Source organism: Haliotis rufescens, unplaced genomic scaffold (assembly GCF_023055435.1).
Source record: "Haliotis rufescens isolate VD_foot unplaced genomic scaffold, xgHalRufe1.0.p SCAF_139, whole genome shotgun sequence".
Classification (NCBI taxonomy): domain Eukaryota; kingdom Metazoa; phylum Mollusca; class Gastropoda; order Lepetellida; family Haliotidae; genus Haliotis; species Haliotis rufescens.
The window spans coordinates 68,244-94,339 of record NW_025963823.1 but is presented as its reverse complement, the minus strand read 5'-3'; the positions used below and the strand labels follow the sequence as shown (position 1 = coordinate 94,339).

The 26,096-nt window shown below is 43.6% G+C and overlaps 2 protein-coding genes across 6 annotated transcripts; one reads left to right on the top strand and one right to left on the bottom strand.

Moving 5' to 3' along the window:
- Window positions 1–1,783: 1,783 nt before the first annotated feature.
- Window positions 1,784–12,947, bottom strand: LOC124149573 (lectin BRA-3-like). Of its 5 annotated transcripts, none has more exons than XM_048395034.1 (7): window positions 12,851–12,946; window positions 10,744–10,801; window positions 9,464–9,748; window positions 6,008–6,163; window positions 4,571–4,612; window positions 4,427–4,444; window positions 1,784–1,969 (listed from the first exon to the last, which is right to left on the bottom strand). In XM_048395034.1, exons 2-7 carry the CDS (start codon window positions 10,790–10,792, stop codon window positions 1,863–1,865), a joined length of 657 nt encoding a protein of 218 aa, XP_048250991.1. In that variant the 5' UTR covers window positions 10,793–10,801; window positions 12,851–12,946; the 3' UTR covers window positions 1,784–1,862. The 5 variants fall into 5 exon arrangements, with proteins under 5 accessions (XP_048250991.1, XP_048250992.1, XP_048250989.1 ...); XM_048395035.1 differs by having other exon boundaries at window positions 4,427–4,476; window positions 4,603–4,612; XM_048395032.1 differs by having other exon boundaries at window positions 4,298–4,612; window positions 12,851–12,947.
- Window positions 12,948–15,718: 2,771 nt separating this feature from the next.
- LOC124149545 (A disintegrin and metalloproteinase with thrombospondin motifs gon-1-like) lies at window positions 15,719–22,060 on the top strand. Its single transcript, XM_048395050.1, has 4 exons — window positions 15,719–16,028; window positions 18,208–18,497; window positions 20,841–21,011; window positions 21,863–22,060. Exons 1-4 carry the CDS (start codon window positions 15,719–15,721, stop codon window positions 22,058–22,060), a joined length of 969 nt encoding a protein of 322 aa, XP_048251007.1.
- Window positions 22,061–26,096: the final 4,036 nt, after the last annotated feature.

Genomic DNA, 26,096 nt, shown 5'->3' with positions numbered 1-26,096 from the left:
GGAATCTCAGTGGTTAATGCGTTCACTCTCCACTCGGGTTCGCTTTTTAATACAAGGGGAATCTCAGTGGGTAATGCGTTCACTCTCCACTCGGGTTCGCTTTTTAATACAAGGGGAATCTCAGTGGGTAATGCGTTCACTCTCCACTCGGGTTCGCTTTTTAATACAAGGGGAATCTCAGTGGGTAATGCGTTCGTTCGTCGCGACCCGTCCGCTGTTTATTATTGTTTATTATTCAGTGTTATAGTGGTTAAAGAGTTCCTCGGTTATGTGAAACCAATCTTTGTGGTATGGCTTGAATATTGCTACATGCGGTTTCAAATCATTTTTTTTTTTTTTATAATTTTATATTTTTTCCAATCATTTTACATTTATTTGATAAAATGTGACATTCCAGTACGTAGCTAAGTAATCAGCTAAATAGATGATGGCATGTTGACCAAAATTTTTATAGAATAGGGCAATGTCACACTCAATAATCGCTGCACATTTAGTAAGGTTGTAGTGGTTTCTTATTTCGTTCTGAAAGACTTGAAATGACGGGAGTCTTTTGTTTAACTTACTTTTAAATATAAGGTCTTTTATTATCAAAAAGATGATAGTTTCAAATCATATTCACCCATTCGCAATTTATCATGAACACGTCATTGACATATCGACCGCCTCCGTGGTCTTGTGGTAGAGCGTCCGCCCGGAGAGCGGAAGGTCCAGGGTTCAATCCCGGGCCGCGTCATACAAAAAGACGTTAAAAGATTGTACTTGTTGTTACCCTGTCTGGCGCTCGGCATTAAGGGGCTAAAACAACGACTGGTCGGCTCGGAGTCAGTATACTGTGTCTGAGTGGGGTATTTATGTTAAACTGCGGCATGGTATCTCAGTGAGCTAGCACTATAAATCGGCATCAGTCCGGACTAGTACAAGCAGCCACACACACATACACGGGCATGCACGTCGCTATATAAGTGCAATAATCTTGGACGCGACGTTAAACCCAATTTCACCTCACCTCACCTCATTGACATATCAAGGAGCCATGACAAGCAGGACTACGGTTTAGAGCCTGAATACAACGGGCAGCTGACGGGGATTTCAAGGCAGTGAGACGTGCGCGCTTTAGGCTCTGCACTGTTTACTTGTTTATTTACAGGACAGAACAAATCTTGCCGTCGTTCGAGCTTCTCCAGTAGACGTGCGTGTTCCTATTTCACCCCCTGAGAGGGTATGTAAGACCACGTCTTTCAAAGTACATTTATTTCTTCCACGGTTTTAATAGTAGTATATGTGTTCTTTTAATGTTTGGCTAAATTTGTCAGGAATCGCCAACAACTGAAGGGATGATATAAATCCGACTGGGGTCCATGCAGGTAACAAAAGTACTGTAAGTCCCCATGGTCCCCAGCGCGGTGATCAACCTTCAGTTGGTGGCGATCTATACCCCGTTTTTATAATGTGTTGTTAAATGATTAGTTAGTTATCTATATCTATTTTATCTTGTTCTCAAACTAGTTTTACGAATGTCTGTGATGTTCTAGTTATTATACCGCTCTTTGTCAGCAGAATTTTATACAGTTTAATATAAATTGTTCATATCGAATTTTGTTTCGTCACGATATGGCTGAAATATTGCCGATGTGACGTTAAACTTTAACTCACTCACTCACTCCTATTTCACTCTCGTTGTTGAAGTTACTCTAAAACGTCACCCTCGTTGTGTTTGAAATAACTCTTTTCATAACTTGAATTAACTTACCAATTATAGGCAACAAACACAACAAACATATCCTCAGATGAAAAAGAATCAAGATTTGTTTTATTTTTCAACGACGAGAAGGCTTTGGATGTATAAGTGAGGCGTGTGTGGATTAACCGATTAGGGGCTTAGAGCCAGTTGAATGGACTGTCGGTGCGTCAGTTTGTTGTTGCCCGTTTGTGATAGGTCCGCCGTTAACCTGTGTTACGGGAACCACACCTGCAGAAAGGAACACGAATTTGGGAGATATAAAGTCATTCCTATATTAACCGACCCGGGGCTTAGAACCAGTTGTTGAATGGACTGTCGGTGTAACAGTAGTTTGTAGCCCGCCTGTGATAAGTCCGGCGCTAACCGGTGTTACGGTAATCAAACATGCAGAAAGGAACACGAATTTGGGAGATATAAAGTAATGTATGCAGTATGTATGCCAGGGGTCGGGATGCCCAGTCGTCTAAGGTGCCGCGTTTCACTGTTCCGCGTTTGTCAGCACCATACCCGTGCTCGTGGGTTTCACCGACGTGGTAAACGTCTGAGACCTGCTGGCTGCATCACTTCGGGCTTTCCTCCCACATTAAGCTGACACGGCGTGATATGACTGGAATAATGTTAAAAGCGGCGTTAACCCAACTCACTCACTCATTCACTCACTCACTCAGGATGGTAATGCTGGACGCCTCAAGCGGAGAGGGCGAGCGGTGGTGAGATGGTATCCCGTTAGTGACCAGGTTGTTAGTCAGACTATGGACCAATACGCCTACAGGTCTTTACAGTGTTGTCACTTACCCTAGTGTACAGTACATTCACTCCGTGCACTCAAAAGAACCCACACATCCGTGTGTAGATGACCCGATGGTGGAGACACGAATACATACATACAACAGCGAAACACAAGTGTCAAAACGCCTGCTGTCACCCTAGGCAAAGTGAATTTGTTTTAATGTGACTCTGTTCAACCAGCAGGGAATGGGTACCCGATATGTGAAGTGGATGTCAAAACCTTCCAGCCTGTAGGCAGCATGGGCTGTATACTTTCCAGGGAGTTGAGAATGATAACTGGAATGCGGATCCACTGATCGGGGAACAAACATAAACTGATTTGAGCAGAGATGCCTGGATCAGTTCGGTATATAAGTATACAAGAACGTTGATCTGCGGTTATATATGGTGATCTGTGATTAAGGATATTAAGATAATAATCATAATAATTATGTGCATATTTATTATGTGTTAAATACACACCCTAAAGCATGCTTATTACCCAGGTTAGAATTAGCTGTTTGATTTAGATATGAATAAGGATAACAATAACAACAACAACAACAACAACAACAACAACAATAATAATGTTACTGTTGGAAGGTACTGACATGAGTGTCAACCAAGCAAAGCGCCATATCAAATCGGCCCAGACTCTTTTTCAAGCAGAGGCTATCTGGACAACAACAACAACAACAACAACAATAATAATGTTACTGTTGGAAGGTACTGACATGAGTGTCAACCAAGCAAAGCGCCATATCAAATCGGCCCAGACTCTTTTTCAAGCAGAGGCTATCTGAACGACACTACATCGAGTTTATGTGCAGTGTGTTGAGAAGTTCAGCAACCCTGCAGAGTCATTTGCTTGGATGAAGTCGGCTGGCCTGAAAAGTGAAACAGATGGCTTTCTGTTTGATGCTCAGGACCAGTCACTTCCCACTCGATACCGTCTATGTGTGATTTTGCATCAAAATGTAAATATGAAATGTAGATTGTGTAATGAATTTAATGAGACTGTCCAACACATTGTCATTGGATGCCTAGCTTTGGCACAAACACAGTATCGTAAGCGACATGATGGAGTGGCTCGATCATATTATTACCGACCTCACCATGCTTGTGGTTTTGACACAGAGGTCCACGACCCGGAATATGTAGAGGGCGTCATGGAAAATGATAAATACAAAATTCTTTGGAATAGGCCCGTTTACAGCCCCAGACGTATCCAGGCCAACAAACCTGATATTGTCCTTGTCCTAAATCTAATGAAATCATTTACATCATTGGATATTCTGTCCCTTTTGACACCAATGTGATTGACAAGATTGAGGAAATACATGGCAATTATGCGGACCTCGCTTTCGAAATGTCACGCTTGCATCCCAAGTACCAAGTTGTCCTACTCCACATTGTTCTCGATTATTTAGGTTTGGTACCTCCCAATCTGTTGACTGACATTGGGAGAGTACCCGGGATTTCGTTCCAGGAATACAACCCTTCAGACAATCTGGGTAATGCAGAAGGCTGCAGTGTTGGGGAGTCTTCACATTCTCCGAAAAGTTCTGGGCGGGTTTGACGAGGCAGCGCTTCCTGGGAGAAGTCCCATTCGCTGTCTGGGCTGCGTGTGGAGGGGGCAAGGGCCCTGAGCTGATGATGAGCCTAACCAGCCTGACTGTGCCAGGATCACCCAAACCCTCTTTGCTGCATTTTTTATTTTTAAGCTGTACATAAAAATAGGAGATGGACTGTAGTAGATGGGATGCAGGTCGTAGGTTGTGACCTTACCAGCTGTTGTAGCTTGATCTTTGTTAAGTCCAGGGTCGTCGGATGTTTTGTGGGTTGTAGGTGGTAGGATGTGGGTAGTAGGAGATGGCTTGTAGGAGATGGGATGCTGGTTGTAGGTTATGACCTTACCAGCTGTTGTAGCCTGACCTATGTTAAGTCCAGGGTCGTCGGTAGGTTTGTGGGTTGTAGGTGGTAGGATGTGGGTAGTAGGAGATGGCTTGTAGGAGATGGGATGCTGGTTGTAGGATGTGACCTTACCAGCTGTAGCCTGACCTATGATCAGTCCAGGGTCGTCGGTAGGTTTTGGAAGCATGTCTGTAGAACAAGGAAACGAGATGAAGGTTTTAGTAGTGGCTGTATTTAGATGCCAGCTTTACAAATCCATTTTAGCCCAGACAGATACTTATGTTTTGGTGAAAGAATTTCCACAACTGATCCCTCGAAAGTAAACGTATGTTCTAATAGGTCAGTTCGGGTTTCCGTATGACAGCCATAGTGAAAATAATACTAGTAGTTTGGCCACATGATGAAATTTGATTGTCTTCAACAACATTGTATCAACCCGCTGCATTTAAACATAAAATGTCAATGCGAGAGAATGGCGAGTCTTGATCTTCCGCCGTATTGCAGCGCAAAATAGCTCTGGAAATTACATGAATGGACCACTGTAAATCAGTGATGGCACCAGGTGTTCGGTTTGTGGGTTGTAGGAGTGGGGTGTGGGTTATACAAGTGAGATGTGGGTTATAGAAGTGGGATGTGGGTTATAGAAGTGGGATGTGGGTTATAGAAGTGGGATGTTGGTTAAGGAAGTGGGATGTGGGTTATAGGAGTGGGATGTGGGCATTACGAGGTGGGATGTAGGTTGCGGGTTGTAGGTGATGAGGTATTGGTTGTAGGAGGTTGGTGCGGGTTGTAGAAGTGGGATGTGGCTTGTGGGTTGTAGGAGGGGGGTGGGGGGTGGTTGAGGTGTGGGTTATGAGTTGTATGAGATGGGTTATGAGTTGTAGAGATGAGTTACTGGTTGTGCGTTTGTAGCAGATATGGTGTGTGTTGTAGGAAGTGTGTTGTGTATGGTAGGAGGTGGGTTGTTGGTTGTAGGAGGTTGGTTGTAAGAGATGGATTTCGGGATGCAGGATGTGGGTTGCATGGTGTGGGTGGCGGAAGTGGGATGTGGGTTCTATGAGTTCGGTAGCGGGTTATAGGAATAGAATGTTGGTTGTGGGTTTTAGGGGTTGGGATGTGGGTGGTAAGAGGTAGGTTGTTGGTTGTAGGAGGTGGGTTGTCGGTTGTAGGAGGTGGGATGTCGGTTGTAGGAGGTGGGTTGTCGGTTGTAGGAGGTGGGTTGTCGGTTGTAGGAGGTGGGTTGTCGGTTATAGGTGATGGGTTATTGGTTTTAGGAGGAGGGATGTTGGTTGCAGGATTTGGGTTCGGTTTATAGGAATAAAATGTGGGTGGTAAGAGGTCAGGTTTTGGGTTGTGGGATGTGTGTTGTCTCTTATATGAGGTAGGGTGTTGGCTTTGAAGGTGAGTTGCGGGTTGGGATGTGGGATCTGGGATGTAAGTTGTGGAATGTGTGTTGTTGGGTGTAAGTCGTGGGATGTAAAAGGTAGGAATCTAGGTTGTAGGATATTGGTTGTGGGTGGTAAGAGGTGCTATATGGATTTTTTGACGTGCTTATTTAACAGTTGCTATTACACCAGCACTAACCGTATTGACAGATACTTCCAAAGGCGTCGGAGATCAGCTCGCAGGGGAAGTCGTGCCAGTGACCTGAGTCCGTCACCTTCATTGCCACGCAGTCCTCGAAGTTGTGGAGAAAACTCGGCTCTCCAGGGGCCCAATACGTGAACGTTGCCAGCTCACCTGGAAATATGTGAACAGTGCTACCTCACCTGGAAATACGTGAACAGTGCTACCCCACCTGGAAATACGTGAACAATGCCATCTCACCTGGAAATACCAGAACAGATCCAGCTCACCTGGAAATACGTGAACAGTGCTATCTCACCTGGCAATACGTGAACATTGCTATCTCACCTGGCAATACGTGAACAGTGTTAGCTAACCTGGAAATACGTGAACAGCGCCATCTTACCTTGAAATACCTGAACTGTGCTAGCTCACCTGGAAATACCTGAACAGTGCTAGCTCACCTGGAAATACCTGAACAGTGCTAGCTCACCTGGAAATACCTGAACAGTGCTAGCTCACCTGGAAATACGTGCGAGCTCAGTACTCAATATACAATTTAACAGTTACCTGACACATGGTATGTCAATTTTTAGTCCATGGGCAAAACGAAGGTATAGGAAATATTCTGTAACACGGCACCTTGTATACGAGCTATAGGAAATATTCTGGAACACGGCACCTTGTACTGTACACGAGCTATTGGAAATATTCTGTAACACGGCACCTTGAATTGTAAGGGATCTATAGGAAATATCCTGTAACACGGCACCTTGAATTGTAAGGGATCTATAGGAAATATTCTGTAACACGGCACCTTGTATTGTAAGGGATCAATAGGAAATATTCCGTAACACGGCACCTTGAATTGTAAGGGATCAATAGGAAATATTCTGTAACACGGCACCTTGTATTGTAAGGGATCAATAGGAAATATTCTGTAACACGGCACCTTGAATTGTAAGGGATCTATGGGAAATATCCTGTAACACGGCACCTTGAATTGTAAGGGATCTATAGGAAATATCCTGTAACACGGCACCTTGAATTGTAAGGGATCTATGGGAAATATCCTGTAACACGGCACCTTGAATTGTAAGGGATCTATAGGAAATATTCTGTAACACGGCACCTTGTATTGTAAGGGATCAAAAGGAAATATCCTGTAACACGGCACCTTGAATTGTAAGGGATCAATAGGAAATATTCTGTAACACGGCACCTTGTATTGCACTCGAGATGTAAGAAATATCCTGTATTAAGTCTTTGAAAGGCATATTTAACGTCCACAGGAACATCATATGACACTTATGGTAACTTTATCTACAAAACAACCACGCATCTTCGACAGTCAGGCAGCAGCTCTCACAGCCCTTACAATCCCTGAATACGGAGGTGTATCTGCGAGGGCAGGCCGCCGCATCTACAGCATCCGTGTGTGTCACATGACCTTTTGGTATATGGCAGGACCGCTCTTCATACGGACTGTTGCTAGTTTCCGTACGTTCAGGCATTGCTCGTTCCATGTCATATGTTTTATAACGTAAATATTTTTGACCAATTCTCTTGGGAATATATAGAGGATTCATCACGAGTGTTTTTTAATATGGGAAATATCAACCGAGTCTTAGTTAATCGGTATTTGCCGAGCCTTTGGCGAGCCGTTACCGATTAACGGGACGAGGTTGATATTTCCCATATTAAAAAACACGAGTGATGAATTCTATTTATCATTTTCACATTTTTGCTTCCAAATTAAGGAATAATTGCATTAAACATTAACATCAGCAACCTGTCGAAATCTTACGTATAGATCGTGCGTAGTGATACATGTTTTCCATAGCCATGTAAACCAAAATAAACAATTCGCTGTAAAAAAAAGTTCCTCGGATTATTTTAAACAAAATACTTGAACAGACTTTTGCAGAATAATTGAAACTTTAATAACGGTAACAACAACGATTCTGTGTAATCTGATTATATCTCTGGTGTAACTTCACTTATAATATATAGTTTCAAATCAAACCGCTCGCTCTTCCGGTTATCTAATTTGCATATCTAATTTGCATACTTATGTCATTGGGGTATGACATACATGTTTTTATGTCATAAGCTTATGTCATGGATAAATGCTTAAGTTAAATGATAAATTACCAATTGTCTTTTTAAGATAGAAAATGAAAAACATACGAAATGTCAACCCTAGAAAGAAACCTCATTGACGTCAACCTATTGTTCAAATGACGTAATGTTATCAATTAGTGATGTAATGAGCAATGCATGGCGTCATAGCGCATTGCCCTCAACAAGGGAGCGTTGTGACGTCATATTACTTCATCTGAACAATCAACACAGCATCGCTCAGATGCACGTGTACAATACAGAAAGGTTATCACACTCGCGATTTCACTCTTATTGTCACTATTACGCATTCAACAGCATTATGATAATGAGCCCATTCACAATGCGCCAGATTCCATTCACCAAGTGAATGCTCATTGCACTCAACTATTATTACTCACAGTTCATTCTCATCCCCAGGGGAATGTACAACCCTAACTGTCGTAAAACAGTTACATTTCCATCTCATCCTACCGGGTACCCATTCAATGCACGTGAATACAGGCATGTTTCGAACATGGACTCTTCCCGAGGAAGTTTGTCCGTGTTTGTTTGTTGTTTAACGCCACACTCAACAATATTCACGCAAGATGACGGCGGTCTGTAAATAATCAAGTCTGGACCAGACAATCCAGTGATTGATATCATTAGCATCGATCCACGCAATTGGGATCGATAACATGCATTAACCAAATCAGCGAGCCTGACCACCCGATCCCGTTATTCGCCCTTACGACAAGCATAGTCGCCTTTTACGGCAATTATGGGTTGCTGAAGACCTATTCTACCCCGGAATCTTCACGGGTCTAACTTTACCTTAAGTGTGACCTTTGTAAAGGTCCACGTCATGAGCATCAATCCACGCAATTGGGATCGATGACATGCATTAACCAAATCAGCGAGCCTAACCACCCGATCCCGTTAGTCGCCTTTTACGGCAAGCATGGGTTGCTGAAGACCTATTCTACCCCGGATCTTTACTTCCCTAAGAAGACACCACATTTAACAGGTTATTGCTTAACTTTACCTTAGTTGGTTGGTTTGTTGTTTAACGCCGCACTCAGCAATAGTCCAGCTATATGACGGCGGTCTGTAAATAATCAAGTCTGGACCAGACAATCCAGTGATTGACATCATGAGCATCCATCCACGCAATTGGGATCGATGACATGCATTAACCAAGTCAGCGAGCCTGACCACCCGATCCCGTTAGTCGCCTTTTACGACAAGCATAGTCGCCTTTTACGGCAAGTATGGGTTGCTGAAGACCTAGTCTACCCCGGAATCTTCACGGGTCTAACTTTACCTTAAGTGTGACCTTTGTAAAGGTCCACGTGCCATCATTGATCTTACCATTCGTCCAAGTGTACACTCCTTCCTGCTGTATATCATTCAGGCCTATCCATATCGCCTTGTCATGGAAGTCCAAGTGTAAGAGGGTGCTAACGAGGAACAACTCCTTGTCCATGTTATCAATCTTCACAAGATGCCCGCCGTCGGCCACACAGTAGTCTCTTGCGCCTTTCCAGTAGCGGTGTTCAGCGATCGCAAACTCGTAACAGTATTCTCCATGGCTGTAGAGATACTGGTTACGCTTGAGATTGGATGGGCAGCGGCTTAAATCGTTCCCGTTCTGACCTTGTACACAGGAAATAAATGTGTTATGTTAGTTCTGAAATTTGTCTTCAATATTCAGGGGACACGGGCGTCTCAGTCGTCTACGGCACAGGATTGAGTTCCGCGACAGAAATGTTTGATGGTTAGTTCCAGTCCTGGTTCGCCCCGATTATGTTTCTAGGTTTGTCAGCACCACACCCGTGCTCGTGGGTTTCACCGAAGTGGTAAATGTCTGAGACCTGCATCAGATTAGGCTTTCCTTTCACATCAAACTGTATTGCGGGTTAATAGTGTTCAGGGAGGTGTTAAACCTTACTCACTCACCTACCAATAAAAAGGTTATGAGTGAGTGAGTGAGTGAGTAAATATTTAAGTCACATCGACAAATATTTCAGACATATCGTGACTATCAAGGGTTATACATAATAAATACATTGAGACTTATATAAAAACCTGCCAACGAAGGTCAGTAAAATAACTTGACGTATCACAGAAAACAGATTTAAAACTACATAACAATCTATTATAAAAACGGGATATAGATCACCAGCAATTGAAGGGAGATCACCATACTTGGGACCATGGAGACTTACAGTACTTTTGCTTCCTGCATGGTGAGTGAGTGAGTTTGGTTTAACGCCGCTTTTAACAGTATTCCAGTTATATCGCGGCGTGTCAGCTTAATGTGGGAGGAAAGCCCGAAGTGATGCAGGTCTCAGACGTTTACCACTTCGGTGAAACCCACGAGCACGGATATGGTGCTGACAAACCTAGAAACATAATCGGGTCGAACCGGAATTCGAACCCACAATCATAGGTTTCTGGAGTGCCGAAGGGACGCAACTCTGCACAGCGAATCACACGCCTTTGACGACTGGGCCACCCGTGTCCTCGGTATGTTTTGAAGTGCATCACGAATGACATGTATAACATCACAAATACACGTGATTCTCAAGTGTTGTTTTAAATAAGGTTCCGATAAATAACGATAATAGCAATAATGATAATACCATTACCATTGACAGCAACTACAACAGCGAGGACGACGCAAAGGAGTCTTGTCATGGCTGGACACTGAAAGAAAGGATAAAATATACTGAACCGCAAAAGAAACGTCACCCCAAGTAACACTGCATGAAAAGTTGTCATTTAAATATCTGGGTAATTTTTGTCAACGCTTCTAAAAGTTAACATTACCTAGTACGGAAAAATGAAATTTGATGATAAAAAACAAAGCAGATGACAAAACCGATCGCCCAAACGCATCACGGCAACGGCCATGGTAAGATCAATGCACGTGAGATCCGTGCAAATTGAAATGCACATGCGTTCCCCCATTTATTGCCCTTCGAAAATCCACCCAGATCGGATAACAATCATCGTTATCGAATTGCTACCACGTGCCAAGATTGACAAGAAATCAGAGACACCCAGCCCTTGGACGATTGTCAAGCTGGACAAACCGCCCGGCAAGTAGCCAATGCATTTCAAGTTTACGTAAGGACCATATACAGGCTGCAGCAACGGTACCGGTACACTACAGATGACGGACCACACAGTGGAAGACCAAGGATCACGACCCGACGTCAGGATCATCAGATTGTGCGACAGCATCTTCAAGATCGCTTTTTTACTGCTGCGGAAACTGCTCGACAGACCATGGGGACACACCAGCGACACATTAGTGCGGACACCTTGCGTCGACGATTGACGAGCAGACACTTCCACTGTCACAGGCCACACTGAGGACCCATCCTGACACCACGTCATCGCCGGGACCGTCTTCAGTGGGCAACACAGCACCAGCATTGTTGCCACCAGCACTGGAGAAGAGTCCTCTTCTCAGACGAGAGCCGTTAATGTATCTCAACAGCAGATGGCAGAGAGAGAGAGAGAGAGAGAGAGAGAGAGAGAGAGAGAGAGAGAGAGAGAGAGAGAGAGAGAGAGAGAGAGAGAGAGAGAGAGAGAGAGAGAGAGTCTGGCGACGCCGTGAAAACATTATTCGAAGGCTTGTGTTTATTAGAGAGACTCGTTGGCTGGTCCGAGCATCATGGTGTGGGGATGAATTGGTCTTGCACAGAGGGTCGGCCCTGTGGTCTTCCAGAACATCGGTTCAGGTAGAGGCAATGGTGTCACATCAGCTCGGTACACTGATCAAGTCTTGAGACCACACACCATACCTCATTTGGCACGTCGCCGCAACCACGAGTTTCAGCATGATAACGCCCGTGCCCACACTGCGAGAGCAACAAGAGACTTCCTCCAGCAGAATGGCATCAGAACCATGCTGTGGTCTGCCCTCAGTCCCGATTTAAATCCCATAAAGCACCTGTGGGACGAGATTCAAAGACGGCTGAATGACGCCCGACCAAGGCCGACAACTGCAGCTGAACTGCGTCAGGCGTTCCTCAGAGTGTGGGCTCAAGTGCCTATGGCCTTCATCAACCGCCTCATCCATTCCATGTATCGACGTTGCACGGCAGTCATCAATGCACATGGCAGACACACGAGATACTGACTTGTGATGCCATTTTCTCAGAGACTAGTGTTGGGTCTCACTTTAAGATCATTTGACACTTAAATTTCAACCTTGATGATCAGTTTTGCCAAGTTTCATCTTTTTAATATGTATCAAAGTATGTTTACAGTGTTTGGACAAATAAGGTGTCTCATATGTCTATCCATGATGACGTCTCTTTGGCGATTCAGTAGATAAACTCGGTTTAACATGGATACCCCACACGTAATATTGGGTTATACTGGGTCTTACTCGGTTACCGGAGTAAGAGAGTGAGTGAGAGAGAGTATGGGTGGGTGTGAGTGAGTGAGTGAGTGTATGGGGGGGGGGGGGGGGGGGGGGGGGGGGGGGGGGGTAGACAATAAAAACCTGCCTGACAGGATCACCAATAGCATAGGCCAGTGTAAGTGTGAATACGAAGTTAAATGATGTATTCTTGCCACAATGGGATCCACAACACACATTACTACTACGATCATGATCGTGCCTTTTTAAAAATTAAACCAATATGTATATAGTTCTTTGTAATTTACATTGAATGACATTTACATAGGATATATTTCTCGACTACATATTTGTCAAATGTACGGTGGTTTTCTACTTACCGTTCGTCTGCAAGGACTGATAGCAGGGCAAAACTACGGTTCTTCTGTTTATCCTAATAAGGTCACGGTGGACTAGCACATGGAAGACAGCATGTGGCCGTTGAGCAATAGATAACATCTTGACATGGCCTTTGGGTAAACTCCGGACATTTCAGTGCACTCTTTTAAACCATAGTACACTCAAACGCAACCTAATCATATTTCATATGATCATGTGTGGATTTTTACAAGGAAATTACTCTTATAATATTTTTATTTGGTTGCCTGAAGTGTCCAGGTGTCTTTGTTGGCTGAAGATGGACTTCGTATCTGAAGGCTTTATAAATATATCTTGTAATTTAAATATTAAATTCAAATTCAAATTCTAACACTGCCTAGCAACCCAGATGATCATTGTTGCTCCTAACCCACGTTGTTTTGTATATTTACTGTGAGTAACCCAAAAGAGCTGTGCAGCTGTCATTCTTCAATATGCCTTTTATTTTTGTTCACCCCCATCATACGACCGCCTCCGTGGTCTAGTGGTAGAGCGTCCGCCCGGAGAGCGGCAGGTCCGGGGTTCGATCCTCGACGGCGTCATACCAAAAGACGTTAAGAGATGGTACTTGTTGTTACCCTGTCTGGCGCTCGGCATTAAGGGGTTAAAACAAGGACTGGTCGGCTGGGAGTCAGGATGCTGTGTCTGAGTGGGGTATTCATGTTAAACTACGGCATGGTATCTCAGTGAGCTAGCACTATAAATCGGCATCAGCCCCGACTAGTACACACACACACACGCGAATGGACGCAGCTATATAAGTGCGATAATCTTGGACACGACTTTACACCCCATTTCACCTGACCTCACCTCATACGACTTTGGGTACGAAAGCTCATTTCAGAGAAGAAACGATAGAGACAGAAAGCAAGAAACCTTCGTCACCCTGCTATGGTTAGGTCGGTGCTCAGGGTCATCAACACTTCAACAATAATGTGCTGACCTGGCACATTGTGCTTTCTGTATATGGCTACTTGGATTGAGTAAAATTGTATAACCACAAGCTACTGAGTTGATTTGTGACTTTCGACCGAGAAGCGTACGCTTATGCCTTACATCATATACAAATATGCGAATATGCGAATAATTGTGGTCAATTCATATACGTGTGTTACCTAAACACACATTTTTAAAAGCAATAGTATTACATGTGTACGTTTTCAGACAAATGTATGCCACCATATCATGGTCTCTTCAGTTGAGGATCCGGGGTAGAATAGGTCTTCAGCAACCTATGCTTGCCGTAAAAGGCGACAATGCTTGTCGAAAGAGGCGACTAACTGGATTGGGTGGTGAGGCTCGCCGACTTGGTTGATGCATGTCATCGATTCCAATGGCGTGGATCGATGCTCATGTTGTCAATCACTGGATTGTCTGGTCCAGACTCGATTATTTACAGACCGCCATCATATAGCTGTTATATTGCTGAGTGTTGCGTTAAACAACAACCAAACAAACAGAAGATATCTTGGAATTACATATAAACATAAATGGGTGGTATTTTCAGGAGTACAGTAAACTACGGATATAGCGAACTCAAAGGGACCACAAATTCTAGTTCGTCATAACCGTAATTCGTTACAAGCATATATACAGCAGAGATACAGCAAACGGCAGGGACCTAAAAACCAGTTCGTTATATCCACCAGTTCGTTATAAGCGTGTTCGTTATAACCGTAGTTTAGTGTATATATCACAACGCAGCATGACTGACAATGTGCGTTTTAGTCTGTGATTTTCTGCTTAATATCGTTGACAGTTTAGCCGTCAGTTTATCTTTGTAGAGCACTCCCATACAACTCCCATGTTCGAGTTTCAGAGAGACTGGAAGTACATTTCAGCAGGCATCTTTAAGTCACCCCTGGAATTATTTGTACAAAAAACAACCATTAAAATAAGGCTAAACGTCCCCGGACGGCTTCTATACTTTATTATCGTATTCTCTCATCCCTCAGTAATCCAATTTTACAATAAAAGCAATCAACCCAGTGCCTTCGTGTGTCCATGACGTCAAGTGAAATTGATTGCATCAAACAAAATTTACATGTGCAAAGTGTGGATGACTTTCGTTAATTACATTATAATTCCGAAAATCATTTAATCTGAATTGGCAGTTTTCTCTGACCCTTGTTTCACTAGCCCCTTTGTCCGTTTTTTCGACTTATTAGGCGTTTTTGACGGCGGTCGTTTTCTCCGTCTCCGTCTATACCGAGCCAGAAAATAGATTAATGTAAGTCTAAAGAAATCTGTGCATCGATACTTGCTTTCCCTTGCAAAATTCTAATCACGCGAAAAAGATGTATGATACATCTCCTTGCATTGATACTGACTAAAATATCTTGTGACATATTACGCGACTGACGATGATGACATTAGAGTGATCTGACACGCTTTGGCAAGCGATACTGGTGACACGCGTCACAGTCCTCAAGGAACAACTCAGGTGAAAACAATACACCTTGTAGAACCTGCTTAAACAACTTAAATTCTACATTAGCTAAATTGATAGGGTGTCTGTTATTTCTGAATACTCAGCACAACAGGGGATCGTGTACGTCGGAATAGTTAAAAGCAGGTAGAAACCTCAGGAGGTACAGTCTCAGGAAGACGAAACCTGCTAATATTCCCAGTTGCCAGGAAAATAATTTTTAGAAAACACGGGCACCCTGACAAAAGGAAATTTTATACCACAGCTTTACTGAGCCATGTTTGAATAATGTATTCAATACTTGTAAAAGTTGATATTGTCTCGATCAACAGATCAATATGATAACATCGGTTCTCGGTAACTAAGACACACATACTCAGACACGAGTATTCCACGCTACGGTATGGATGTTGTAGGATCGGTGTTACTATTGCCGGTGTTGAGCAGGGCCGTGGGGGTCAAGGTGTACATGTTTAAAGAACAGCTACAGTGTAGGGACACCGTGTCAGACTATCGACGTCTTCATGTTTGGAAAGGCCTGGACATATTACATTGTTCGAGAACATGCTTAGATGGTCAGTTCTGTTTGTCTGCATACTTTGAACGTGAGAATGTGACGTGTATTACGAATGGGTTTGCACTTCTCGATGGAGAGAGCACTGATGTCACGACGTATGCCCCTGGATTCAGTCTATTCACGCTGACCGGCAAAGGTATAGTTCTCTACTTTTACTAAAATACTAATGAAAATGTCTCCGTACATCGTCAGTACGTCACAGGTTTGTATACACTACGCTCTTCCATCACCCGTCAGTAAACGGTCTGTAAATAATGGAGTCTGGACCAGACAATCCAGTGATTAATATCATGAGCATCGATCCACGCAATTGGGATCGATGACATGCATCAACCAAGTCAGCGAGCCTGACCACCCGATCCCGTTAGTCGCCTTTTACGACAAGCATAGTCACCTTTTACGGCAAGCCTGGGTTGCTGAAGACCTATTCTACCCCGGAATCTTCACGGGTCGTTTAGTTTTGTGAAACGATTGGTAAAACATATTTAGACATATAAAACCGCCTTAGAAGACATATCAGACTTAGAATGTACTGAGGACATGTATGTGTTGTACATTGCAACAATTGTCATGTTAATTCATTGATGCTGACTTGGAAACAGAAATAAAATTAACTTACTTGTGTCATACTCACAGCAACTGTAAAGTCGCTTTTTCTTTTGCCGTACGATACACGGTGACGGAAACATAAAGAGGCACTACCATAAAAAACTCTGTTTCAAGACAAAGTGAGTGAGTGAGTTGGGTTTAACGCCGCTTTTAAAATTATTCCAGTTATATCACGGCGTGTCAGCTTAATGTGGGAGGAAAGCCCGAAGTGATGCAGGTCTAAGACGTTTACCGCTTTGGTGAAACCCACGAGCATGGGTATGGTGCTGACAAACCTTGAAACGTAATTGGGGCGAAACGGGATTCGAACCCACAATCATAGGTTTCTGGCGTGCTCAAGGTCCGCAACTCTGCACAGCGAATCGCGGCGCCTTAGACGACTGGGCCACCCGTGCCCCCGTTTCAAGACAGAGACACAAAGACAATGTAAAACTGGCATCACATATAGTTTATGTTTTTGTTTGTTTCTTGATCATTTTAAAAATATCTTTTTGAACGAATGTAACATTCTCTTGTATGGTGTGATGATATACCCAAGTACCATATTACCACATGCAAGGCACACGGATATTCGACGTTTTGGATATTTTAGCATGCATTGACATCACCATATTGTATGTTATACTGCAATCGTACAGGTGGGTCGTTTCGATCAGATAGGTGAGGTGAGGTGAAATTGGGTTTAACGTCGCGTCCAAGATTATTGCACTTATATAGCGACGTGCATGCACGTGTATGTGTGTGTGTGGCTGCTTGTACTAGTCCGGACTGATGCCGATTTATAGTGCTAGCTCACTGAGATACCATGCCGCAGTTTAACATGAATACCCCACTCAGACACAGTACACTGACTCCGAGCCGACCAGTCCTTGTTTTAGCCCCTTAATGCCGAGCGCCAGACAGGGTAACAACAAGTACAATCTTTTAACGTCTTTTTGTATGACGCGGCCCGGGATCGAACCCTGGAGCTTCCGCTCTCCGGGCGGACGCTCTACCACAAGACCACGTAGGCGGTCTCGATCAGAGAGGAGCCCAAGGGGAATCAAAGTGCATTCTATATTCGCGATCGATGTGGCGTGAAATCCATGGTTGATGAAAGTGACATAAGGGATGAGCTGAACGCCTCTTGAGTCATCGATTTCCTGCACCCTGTGGACAATTGTAGAAGGTACCAGTACCAGCAGCGATGGTGATTTCACTGAGGGGTTTCATTTTTAACTCGCCTGACTGATAGTCAAGTCATGGCGCGTTGTCCGTCGTTACATTAAACATTTTGACATTTCCTCTGGTACTACAAGGCCAAAGGAGTTGAAATTTGCTACGATTGATCCCAGCTATGGCGTCTTCAAAAGGCTGCTCGCAGAGTTTAGATCCGACTTTGGACCTTGTTTTTCCAAGTACATTTCTAGCCATTTCTACATGCAATGTTATTGTTTTCTACATACAGGAAGTATGTGACATGGTGCATAACATATCACACGTATTTTGCTGCATATTTTCATTTTTGACCAAGCACGACTTTTGATTCATATAGCCCCATTTTCTAGTGTCACTGCATGTTCAACATCTCAAAAAGTACAACTTTTATGAATGACACCAGCTTGGGAATGAGTCACTAAAAAAGCACTTACACAGAACGTGTAGATTGTCAGTGTTTAGGAAAAGGTGAGAGACCTGTAAATCCTGCTTATTGTGTCATTCTGCAGTGGTCGACTACCCATCCACATGTTCGGAAGCTAAGGCTCAGCTGACCGAGACCTCCGACGGGGAGTACTGGCTGTACCCTAGGTCCTCCACCATGTACAACAACAGAGCCAGAGTCTACTGCCGCGGCATGAACACCACCACCCCGACCGAGTACGTGTCCCTAGCCACTGTCAATGTCGGTGTATACCCACGCAAACAGAACCCCGGGTGCAGAGGGGAAAGCAATAGTATTTCAGAAATTGGGAAACCTGGAATAACACGATTCTACAAAATCCGCATAAGACCAGAGGTAAGCAATGTTCATGGTGCTTTTTTATACATGTTGTTCACAGATGTTGTTCACAGGTGTTGTTCACAGGTGTTGTTCACAGATGTTGTTCACAGGTGTTGTTCACAGGTGTTGTTCACAGATGTTGTTCACAGGTGTTGTTCACAGATGTTGTTCACAGGTGTTGTTCACAGGTGTTGTTCACAGGTGTTGTTCACAGATGTTGTTCAGAGCCCAAGATATCTCCGGGTCAGAGCAACGATCGAAAGGTCATTATGTCCGACCTGGCTAATAATGTTGGTTTCTTGGCAGTAAAGCCAAAACGATATTCGTTGAGGTAATATGTGGATAGAGCTGCAAATATCAAAGGTCAAGTAGGGTGACGTGAGGTGAGGTGAAATGGGTTTTAACGTCGCGTCCAAGATTATTGCACTTATATAGCGACGTGCTTGCACATGTGTTTGTGTGGCTGCTTGTACTAGTCCGGACTGATGCCGATTTATAGTGCTAGCTCACTGAGATACCATGCCGCAGTTTAACATGAATACCCCACTCAGACACAGTATACTGACTCCGAGCCGACCAGTCCTTGTTTTAGCCCCTTAATGCCGAGCGCCAGACAGGGTAACAACAAGTACCACCTTTTAACGTCTTTTGGTATGACGCGGTCGGGGATCGAACCCCGGACCTTCCGCTCTCCGGGCGGACGCTCTACCACTAGACCACGGAGGCGGTCCAGGTCAAGTAGGGACTACTTTCAGTGTTTATAAACAAACATGGCGTCGCACTTGTCATTCGGCGATCGAGTCAGAATGAACCCTCGAGAATCTTGAGAAACCACTGGGATAATTCCTCTCAGTATCCAAAGAACAGTCTAATATACCGAATATCAGTGTCTAACTGTGACGTAGATGAAGCATTTTACAAGTTTTGGCAACTTTGGAGATATGAATTGCGAAACAATTTTGCGAGGGCACTAGCCAAGCGGGATCAGTTTCCATATCTGTGCTTGTTGACGTCAGTGGTTTTCCCACGAACTAGTGGTGAGTGAGTTGGGTTTAACGCAATCTTAAATTGAAACAGTTGGATTTTAGCCGAAATATGTTTGAATTGTTACCTTGTTTAGTTTTGTGGCTGTGTGTACATCTGACTTCACTTCATAACGTTATGACAGGACAGACTGTCAACAACGTCTGACTGGCCGTGCCGTCTCACAGACTAGGGTGAGAGTAGCATCGGACACAGCGAATGATTGCCGCCAAAAACAAATTGTGTAGGCAATTGTTGTTTTAAATATATGTAGTTACGCCACTGTATAAGAAACAGATTTTAGTTGAAACTTTATTGGCCACTGTCACTGTCCGACTGACACATCACTTACCCTCTGACGTAATATATATTAATGCGCACATTCCAGCAAAACCTGCAATGTTTAGGTAATGTTTGTAAGAGATGTAAGAGATTTTCGAGCACAGAAATGAAGAATGACATTATATGATAAAGAGGTTATCACGCTTGTGTATTTGGTGATGGTAAATATCCCGTATTAGGAATAAACACTTTGTGTTGAGCTCGCCAAGGCTCCCTAAATACAATGTTTATTTCTAATACAGGTTATTTACTTGTAGCCAAGCCGTCATATAGCTGGAATATTGCTGAGTGCGGTGTTAAACAACAAACAAACAAACTCGCTTGATAACCTCTACTGATCACTTAGGGCTTGGATCCTTGCTCATGCTATCACATGACTCACCTAGCGTTCGAAGAGACTCTCATCCAAGTGCCTTTTGATATCAATGATATCAAATCGAATCGATATAATTAATATCAAAAGGCAATGGTTAGATTCTGTTTATCATCCCAAATCATTCTGCCAACGTTTTCAGCTTAACAGTAAACACCAGTGTCATGAGTGCTGAGTACAGCTACCCAGCTTCAGTGGCAGAGTGAGTGAGTGAGTATGGGTTTACGCCGCTTTTAGCAATATTCCAGCAATATCACGGCGGGGGACACCAGAAATGGGCTTCACACATTGTACCCATGTCGGGGATCGAACCCGGGTCTACGGCGTGACGAGTGAACGCTTTAACCACAAGGCTACCCGACCGCCCCTTCAGTGGCAGAGCGATTAGTCATGTTAATTGATTGTGACGCCATGGCAACCAATGATGTCACAATGGCCTGCACTCACTCACTCACCCACTAACTCACTCTAGTTATTAGTATTTCTTATCAAGTTAACAAGTTATTATTTACAACCGTTGTCAGACATCAGGACCCATTAGCTTCATTTAACACCATCTTTGTACAAACACAAGGATGTTAGAATACTACATTTCGTAGCCAGTACATTATTTTCCCCAGACAATGACGGTGGTTCTAGACGACTTCACCTTCGCAACATGGGAAGAAAACCGTCATAGTTACGCAAAAGCCATGGACTGCTACAACAACTACTACGGTTCGGCTCCTTGTGGGCCTGTCGGGACGTTCAGAGTGGACACGCGAGGGAGTGGCTTGGTCGTCGACCTCAATGTGAGCTTAAATCTAGCAATTGACGTATTGTTGAGAGCCCTGGTTATTTCAGAACGGAATAGTCCCCAATACCCAATTGTAAGCTGTGGGATATACAATCAAGCATGCCCTTTCTATAAAGATTTCAAAAAGTGTCATACGACTGCTGAAAATGTTGTTTGATCAGTTTTACAACATTCAGTGAGTGAGTGAGTGAGTTGGGTTTAACGCCGCTTTTAACAGTATTCCAGTTATATCGCGGCGTGTCAGCTTAATGTGGGAGGAAAGCCCGAAGTAATGCAGGTCTCCGACGTTTACCACTTCGGTGAAACCCACGAGCACGGGTATGGTGCTGACAAACCTAGAAACATAATTGGGGCGAACCTGGATTCGAACCCACAATCATAGGTTTCTGGCGTACCCAAGGGACGCAACTCTGCACAGCGAATCTCGGCGCCTCAGACGACTGGGCCACCCGTGCCCCCTTTACAACATTCAAGGCCTCAGTAAAGCTTGCAAGCGGTTTATGTAGACATGTGGAGGATATTTCCAAATTGGACGCATCAGTGACAAAACACTCCGATGCTATACCTATTTTGACTAGTACCATATAGTTTCCACATACATGCTCATGATATAGTAGTAATCGTGTAATTGACTCTGATCTTAGAAGAGATTTCTTATGAATATGGAAACGGTTTTGTCGCTTTGATTCTTAATGATGCTGTGAAGAAATTGATCCTTTATATGGCTCCAGCATACCATGTGGGCATCCTGGGATAGAGTAGGTCCCAATATCCCTTAACTAACCTGAATTCTCGTGCCATCACTTGTTTTTGAAACTCATATCATTTGAATTATTTATACCACAGGAAAATTGGAAAGGGTCCGACTGGCATCCCTACGTCAGTGTGACGCGCTCGGAAGGGGGCGCTGTGATCGACCTACTGTGTGGAGGATGGTGTGGTGGCTGTGTTCCCGCCCAGGGTCTCCGCCTCTTCTACAACCACAACGACCGTGAGTACTCCATAACCAGGTCGCGTGTAAACAGCAGCAAGTGTTATAGGTGAGGTGAGGGGAAATTGGGTTTAACGTCGCGTCCAAGATTATTGCACTTATATAGCGACGTGCATGCACGTGTGTGTGTGTGTGTGGCTGCTTGTACTAGTCTGGACTGATGCCGATTTATAGTGCTAGCTCACTGAGATACCATGCCGCAGTTTAACATGAATTACCCACTCAGACGTTTAAAGATGGTACTTCTTGTTACCCTGTCTGGCGCTCGGCATTAAGGGGCTCAAACAAGGACTGGTCGGCTCGGAGTCAGGATGCTGTGTCTGAGTGGGGTATTCATGTTAAACTGCGGCATGGTATCTCAGTGAGCTAGCACTATAAATCGGCATCAGTCCGGACTAGAACAAGCAGCCACACACACACACGTGCATGCACGTTGCTAAATAAGTGCAAGATTCTTGGACGCGACGTTAAACCCAATTTCACTTCACCTTCACCTCATTTCAGAATGGTGTCATTTTCTGATAAACATGTTACATGATGCTATAGTTCTGCTGATCAAACACAAATTATGTCCAAACTGGTTATGAGGTATGAGGTAATTGTGATGAAATAAATTAGTCATATGCCAAAGCAAAACAAAAGGAAACCCTTCCCAAACTTTGACCTCTTTAGTGCGTACACTTCGAAAATGTGTAACAATGTAAGGTATCTGAATCAGTAATATGTTTGTTCGTTTGTTGTTTAACGCCATACTCAGCAATATTCCAGCTATATGACGGCGGTCTGTAAATAATCAGGTCTGTAACAAACAATCCAATGATTGACATCATGAGTATAAATCCACGCAATCGGGATACGATGAAACAACCAAGTCAGCAAAACTGACCACCCGATCCCGTCAGCTGCCTCTCACGTCAAGCATAGTCGCCTTTTATGACAAACAGGGGATCTTCAGGGGTCCAAAGTAGTATGTACTTTGTGTGTTTTACAAAGCAGGGTACAGAAGTTCAGTTACCACATCACTATTTGTTCTGTACTGGTGGCCCAGTTATCAAAGGCGTCGCAATTCGCTGTGCAGAGTTGCTTCCCTTTGTTACGCCAGAAGCCTATGATTTTAGGTTTGAATCCCGGTTCGCGCCGATTATGTTTCTAGGTTTGTCAGCATCATGCCCGTGCTAGTGGGTTTCACCGAAATGGTAAATGTCTGAGACCTGTATCACTTCGGGCTTTCCTCCCACATTAATCACATGGAATACTGTTAAATGCGGGGTTAAACCCAACTCACTCACTATGGTTTTCAAACTTTATTATGGCTCTGGGTCTGGCATAATAAGTCACTTTATAAAAGTCCCAATGTCAGCGATTGAACCTTAACATGAGTGAATTGTAAAAATCCATTTCCAGTGCAATTATTACATCGCAAATATTTTACTGAATGTGTACCATGTATATTTTCAGTGCTTGTTGACGGAAATGGTGTACCAACGGAATTTGGCATTTACTGAAGATCGGCCGATATATTGAAGCTAGAATTTTCTGGATATCGTGGATAACAACATGTTTGTTATCTCACCTGATGAGGGAATATGAAGTAGCCCTGAACTGTTCTGAAAATACACAAAGTTTTCTATAATATTCCTTGACAAATCGCGGTTCGTCGAGAACTAACTTATTTAATAACCACACAAGATCAATGAATAATTAACAAATTTATATTGACACACAGACGGTTAGGTTTATATTTGAAATTGTCGATCATGCAGCAGCAACAGCAATATATATCAGGCCTATTACACACCCAGTGTCAATCTACAAAGGCGGATAACTCTCAAGTGATGTGATTGCCGCATAAATTGCAAAACAAGATTGTTGCAAAAACATCTGGAAGCAACAGGGCTTGATATTGTACGAGCGCTTCAATTAGCTGCCACTAAATCCCCAGAAATATACTTGCACTATATACTGCCTCATAACACAAGAAATATCACCACATATTGTATGGTGATCACTTAACACCTACATGCACACATCGACTGCACTAGGATCGGGTACAGGTACATCGGTATGCATTTCGGAGTTTGATACTTTCAAATAATGCGAGAAAGTCAGTCATTTTCGTGTACCACCTGTGGGACAGGATTCGCTCCCCTTTTCGCGAACACCCGGTATCATCATTATTTGATAGTGTGTCACAAACACATACTCGTGAAGTAGTTGGGTTCGTTCAATGGGCGGTTATCATTATGTTTTTTTGTTGTTGTTGTTTAACGCCGCACTCAGCAATATTCCACCTATATGACGGCGGTATGTAAATAATCAGGTCTGGACCAAACAAGCCAGTGATTGACATCATGAGTATCGATCCACGCAATCGGGATACGATTCATCAACCAAGTCAGCGAGCCTGACCACCCGATCCCGTTAGTCGCCTTTTACGACAAGCATGGTCGCCTTTCACGGCAAGTATGGGTTGCTGAAGACCTATTCTACCCCGGAATCTTCACGGGTCGGTTATCATTATGGACATAGGTTGTTTTTTCATTATTTGATGCATAATCGTCTGCTTAATGGGCACTGTCCGCTTTACACCATTTAACACTTTCTTTCTCATACATCACAAAAGATTACGCTTCAAGCAAGCAATTAAACGGTCTTTGAAAACTATGCTTATCAAGGAACCACAATGGCAAGGGATATTAGCTTTTGGCATATGTAAATCTAATGCTAATTTTTAAGTAATAGACGTCGGGCAAGCATCAACGCACTGATCGCTGACACGCGATGACCATAGCTTCATCTCGTCATACGTCAGACACAAAGACGAATATGTCAAGTCACATGCCAAGTATGATTCTCAATTTCACTTGTCAAGGAAAGTGTCAAAGATGCCAGAGTCACTGTCATTGGATGCAAAAATATTTCTTCCATTTATGTCATTCCAGTATCCCAGATAGTAACTCAAAATTCGAAGCTAATATATACAAAACATAGCAACAAATATGAACATTTTATAATCTTTACATATTATTTGTATCGACTTCAGGCATTTTAAAGCGCATTCTCGAGTCGTGTATTGTTTCCAGATATTTTGAAACTACACAACGATATTTCAACTGACCGATGCGACGCCCATCCATGATGCCACCAAAAGTAACTCAAACGTCGATGCTGAAGCTAAGGTAGCAGCTATGACAAACTACTCCACTTCTTATTTATAGGCCAGCAATAAAAATGGGGATGTTATGCAGAAAATTTGAGATGCCCAAGTAGGCATCAAGTATTTACACTCCACCATTATATAGCTGAAAAATATTTGTTTGTTGTTTAACGCCGCACTCAGCAATATTCCAGCTGTATGACCGCCTTCTGAAAATAATCGAGTCTGGACGAGACTATCCAGTGATTGACATCATGAGCATCAATCCACACAATTGGAATACGATGACATTCATCAACAGCATTTGCAAGCTTAGGTTAGGCCTTGAATGTTGTAAAGGGGGCACGGGTGGCCCAGTCGTCTAAGGCGCCGCGATTCGCTGTGCAGAGTTGCGTCCCTTGGGTACGCCAGAAACCTATGATTGTGGGTTCGAATCCCATTTCGCCCCTATTTTGTTTCAAGGTTTGTCAGCACCATATCCGTGCTCGTTGGTTTCACCGAAGTGGTAAACGTCAGAGACCTGCATCACTTCGGGCTTTCCTCCCACATCAAGCTGACACGCCGCGATATAACTGGAATAATTTTAAAAGCGGCGTTAAACCCAACTCACTCACTCATCAACCAAGCCAGCGAGCCTGACCACCCGTCCCGACTGTCGACTCTTACAACAAGTGTAGTCGCCTTTTTTTGGCAAGAATGGGTTGCTGAAGACCTTTTATACCACGGATCTTCGGAAATAAGTTGTAATACCAACAACAGAGTTTATGATTACATGTTCACATAATCGGTCTGTACCCGGTGGATTGTCACTAAAAGCTATGTCGTATATGCCACATTCGGTTTACTTAAGAACTGACTTTAAAAGATGTTTACGTTCATTGAGGTACGAACGTAGAAACCGGTTTGACCACTGTGTACAGTTGAAATTCTAA

Coding starts and splice junctions, on each gene's coding strand:
- LOC124149545 (XM_048395050.1), top strand. CDS start 15,719: ATGGATGTTGTAGGATCGGTGTTACTATTGCCGGTGTTGAGCAGGGCC. Junction 16,029..18,207: donor ATTCACGCTGACCGGCAAAG/GTATAGTTCTCT, acceptor GTCATTCTGCAG/TGGTCGACTACCCATCCACA. Junction 18,498..20,840: donor AAATCCGCATAAGACCAGAG/GTAAGCAATGTT, acceptor TATTTTCCCCAG/ACAATGACGGTGGTTCTAGA.
- LOC124149573 (XM_048395032.1), bottom strand. CDS start 10,792: ATGACAAGACTCCTTTGCGTCGTCCTCGCTGTTGTAGTTGCTGTCAAT. Junction 4,613..6,007: donor TGGAAGTATCTGTCAATACG/GTTAGTGCTGGT, acceptor CTTGTTCTACAG/ACATGCTTCCAAAACCTACC. Junction 1,970..4,297: donor AGATCAAGCTACAACAGCTG/GTAAGGTCACAA, acceptor TCCTTTCTGCAG/GTGTGGTTCCCGTAACACAG.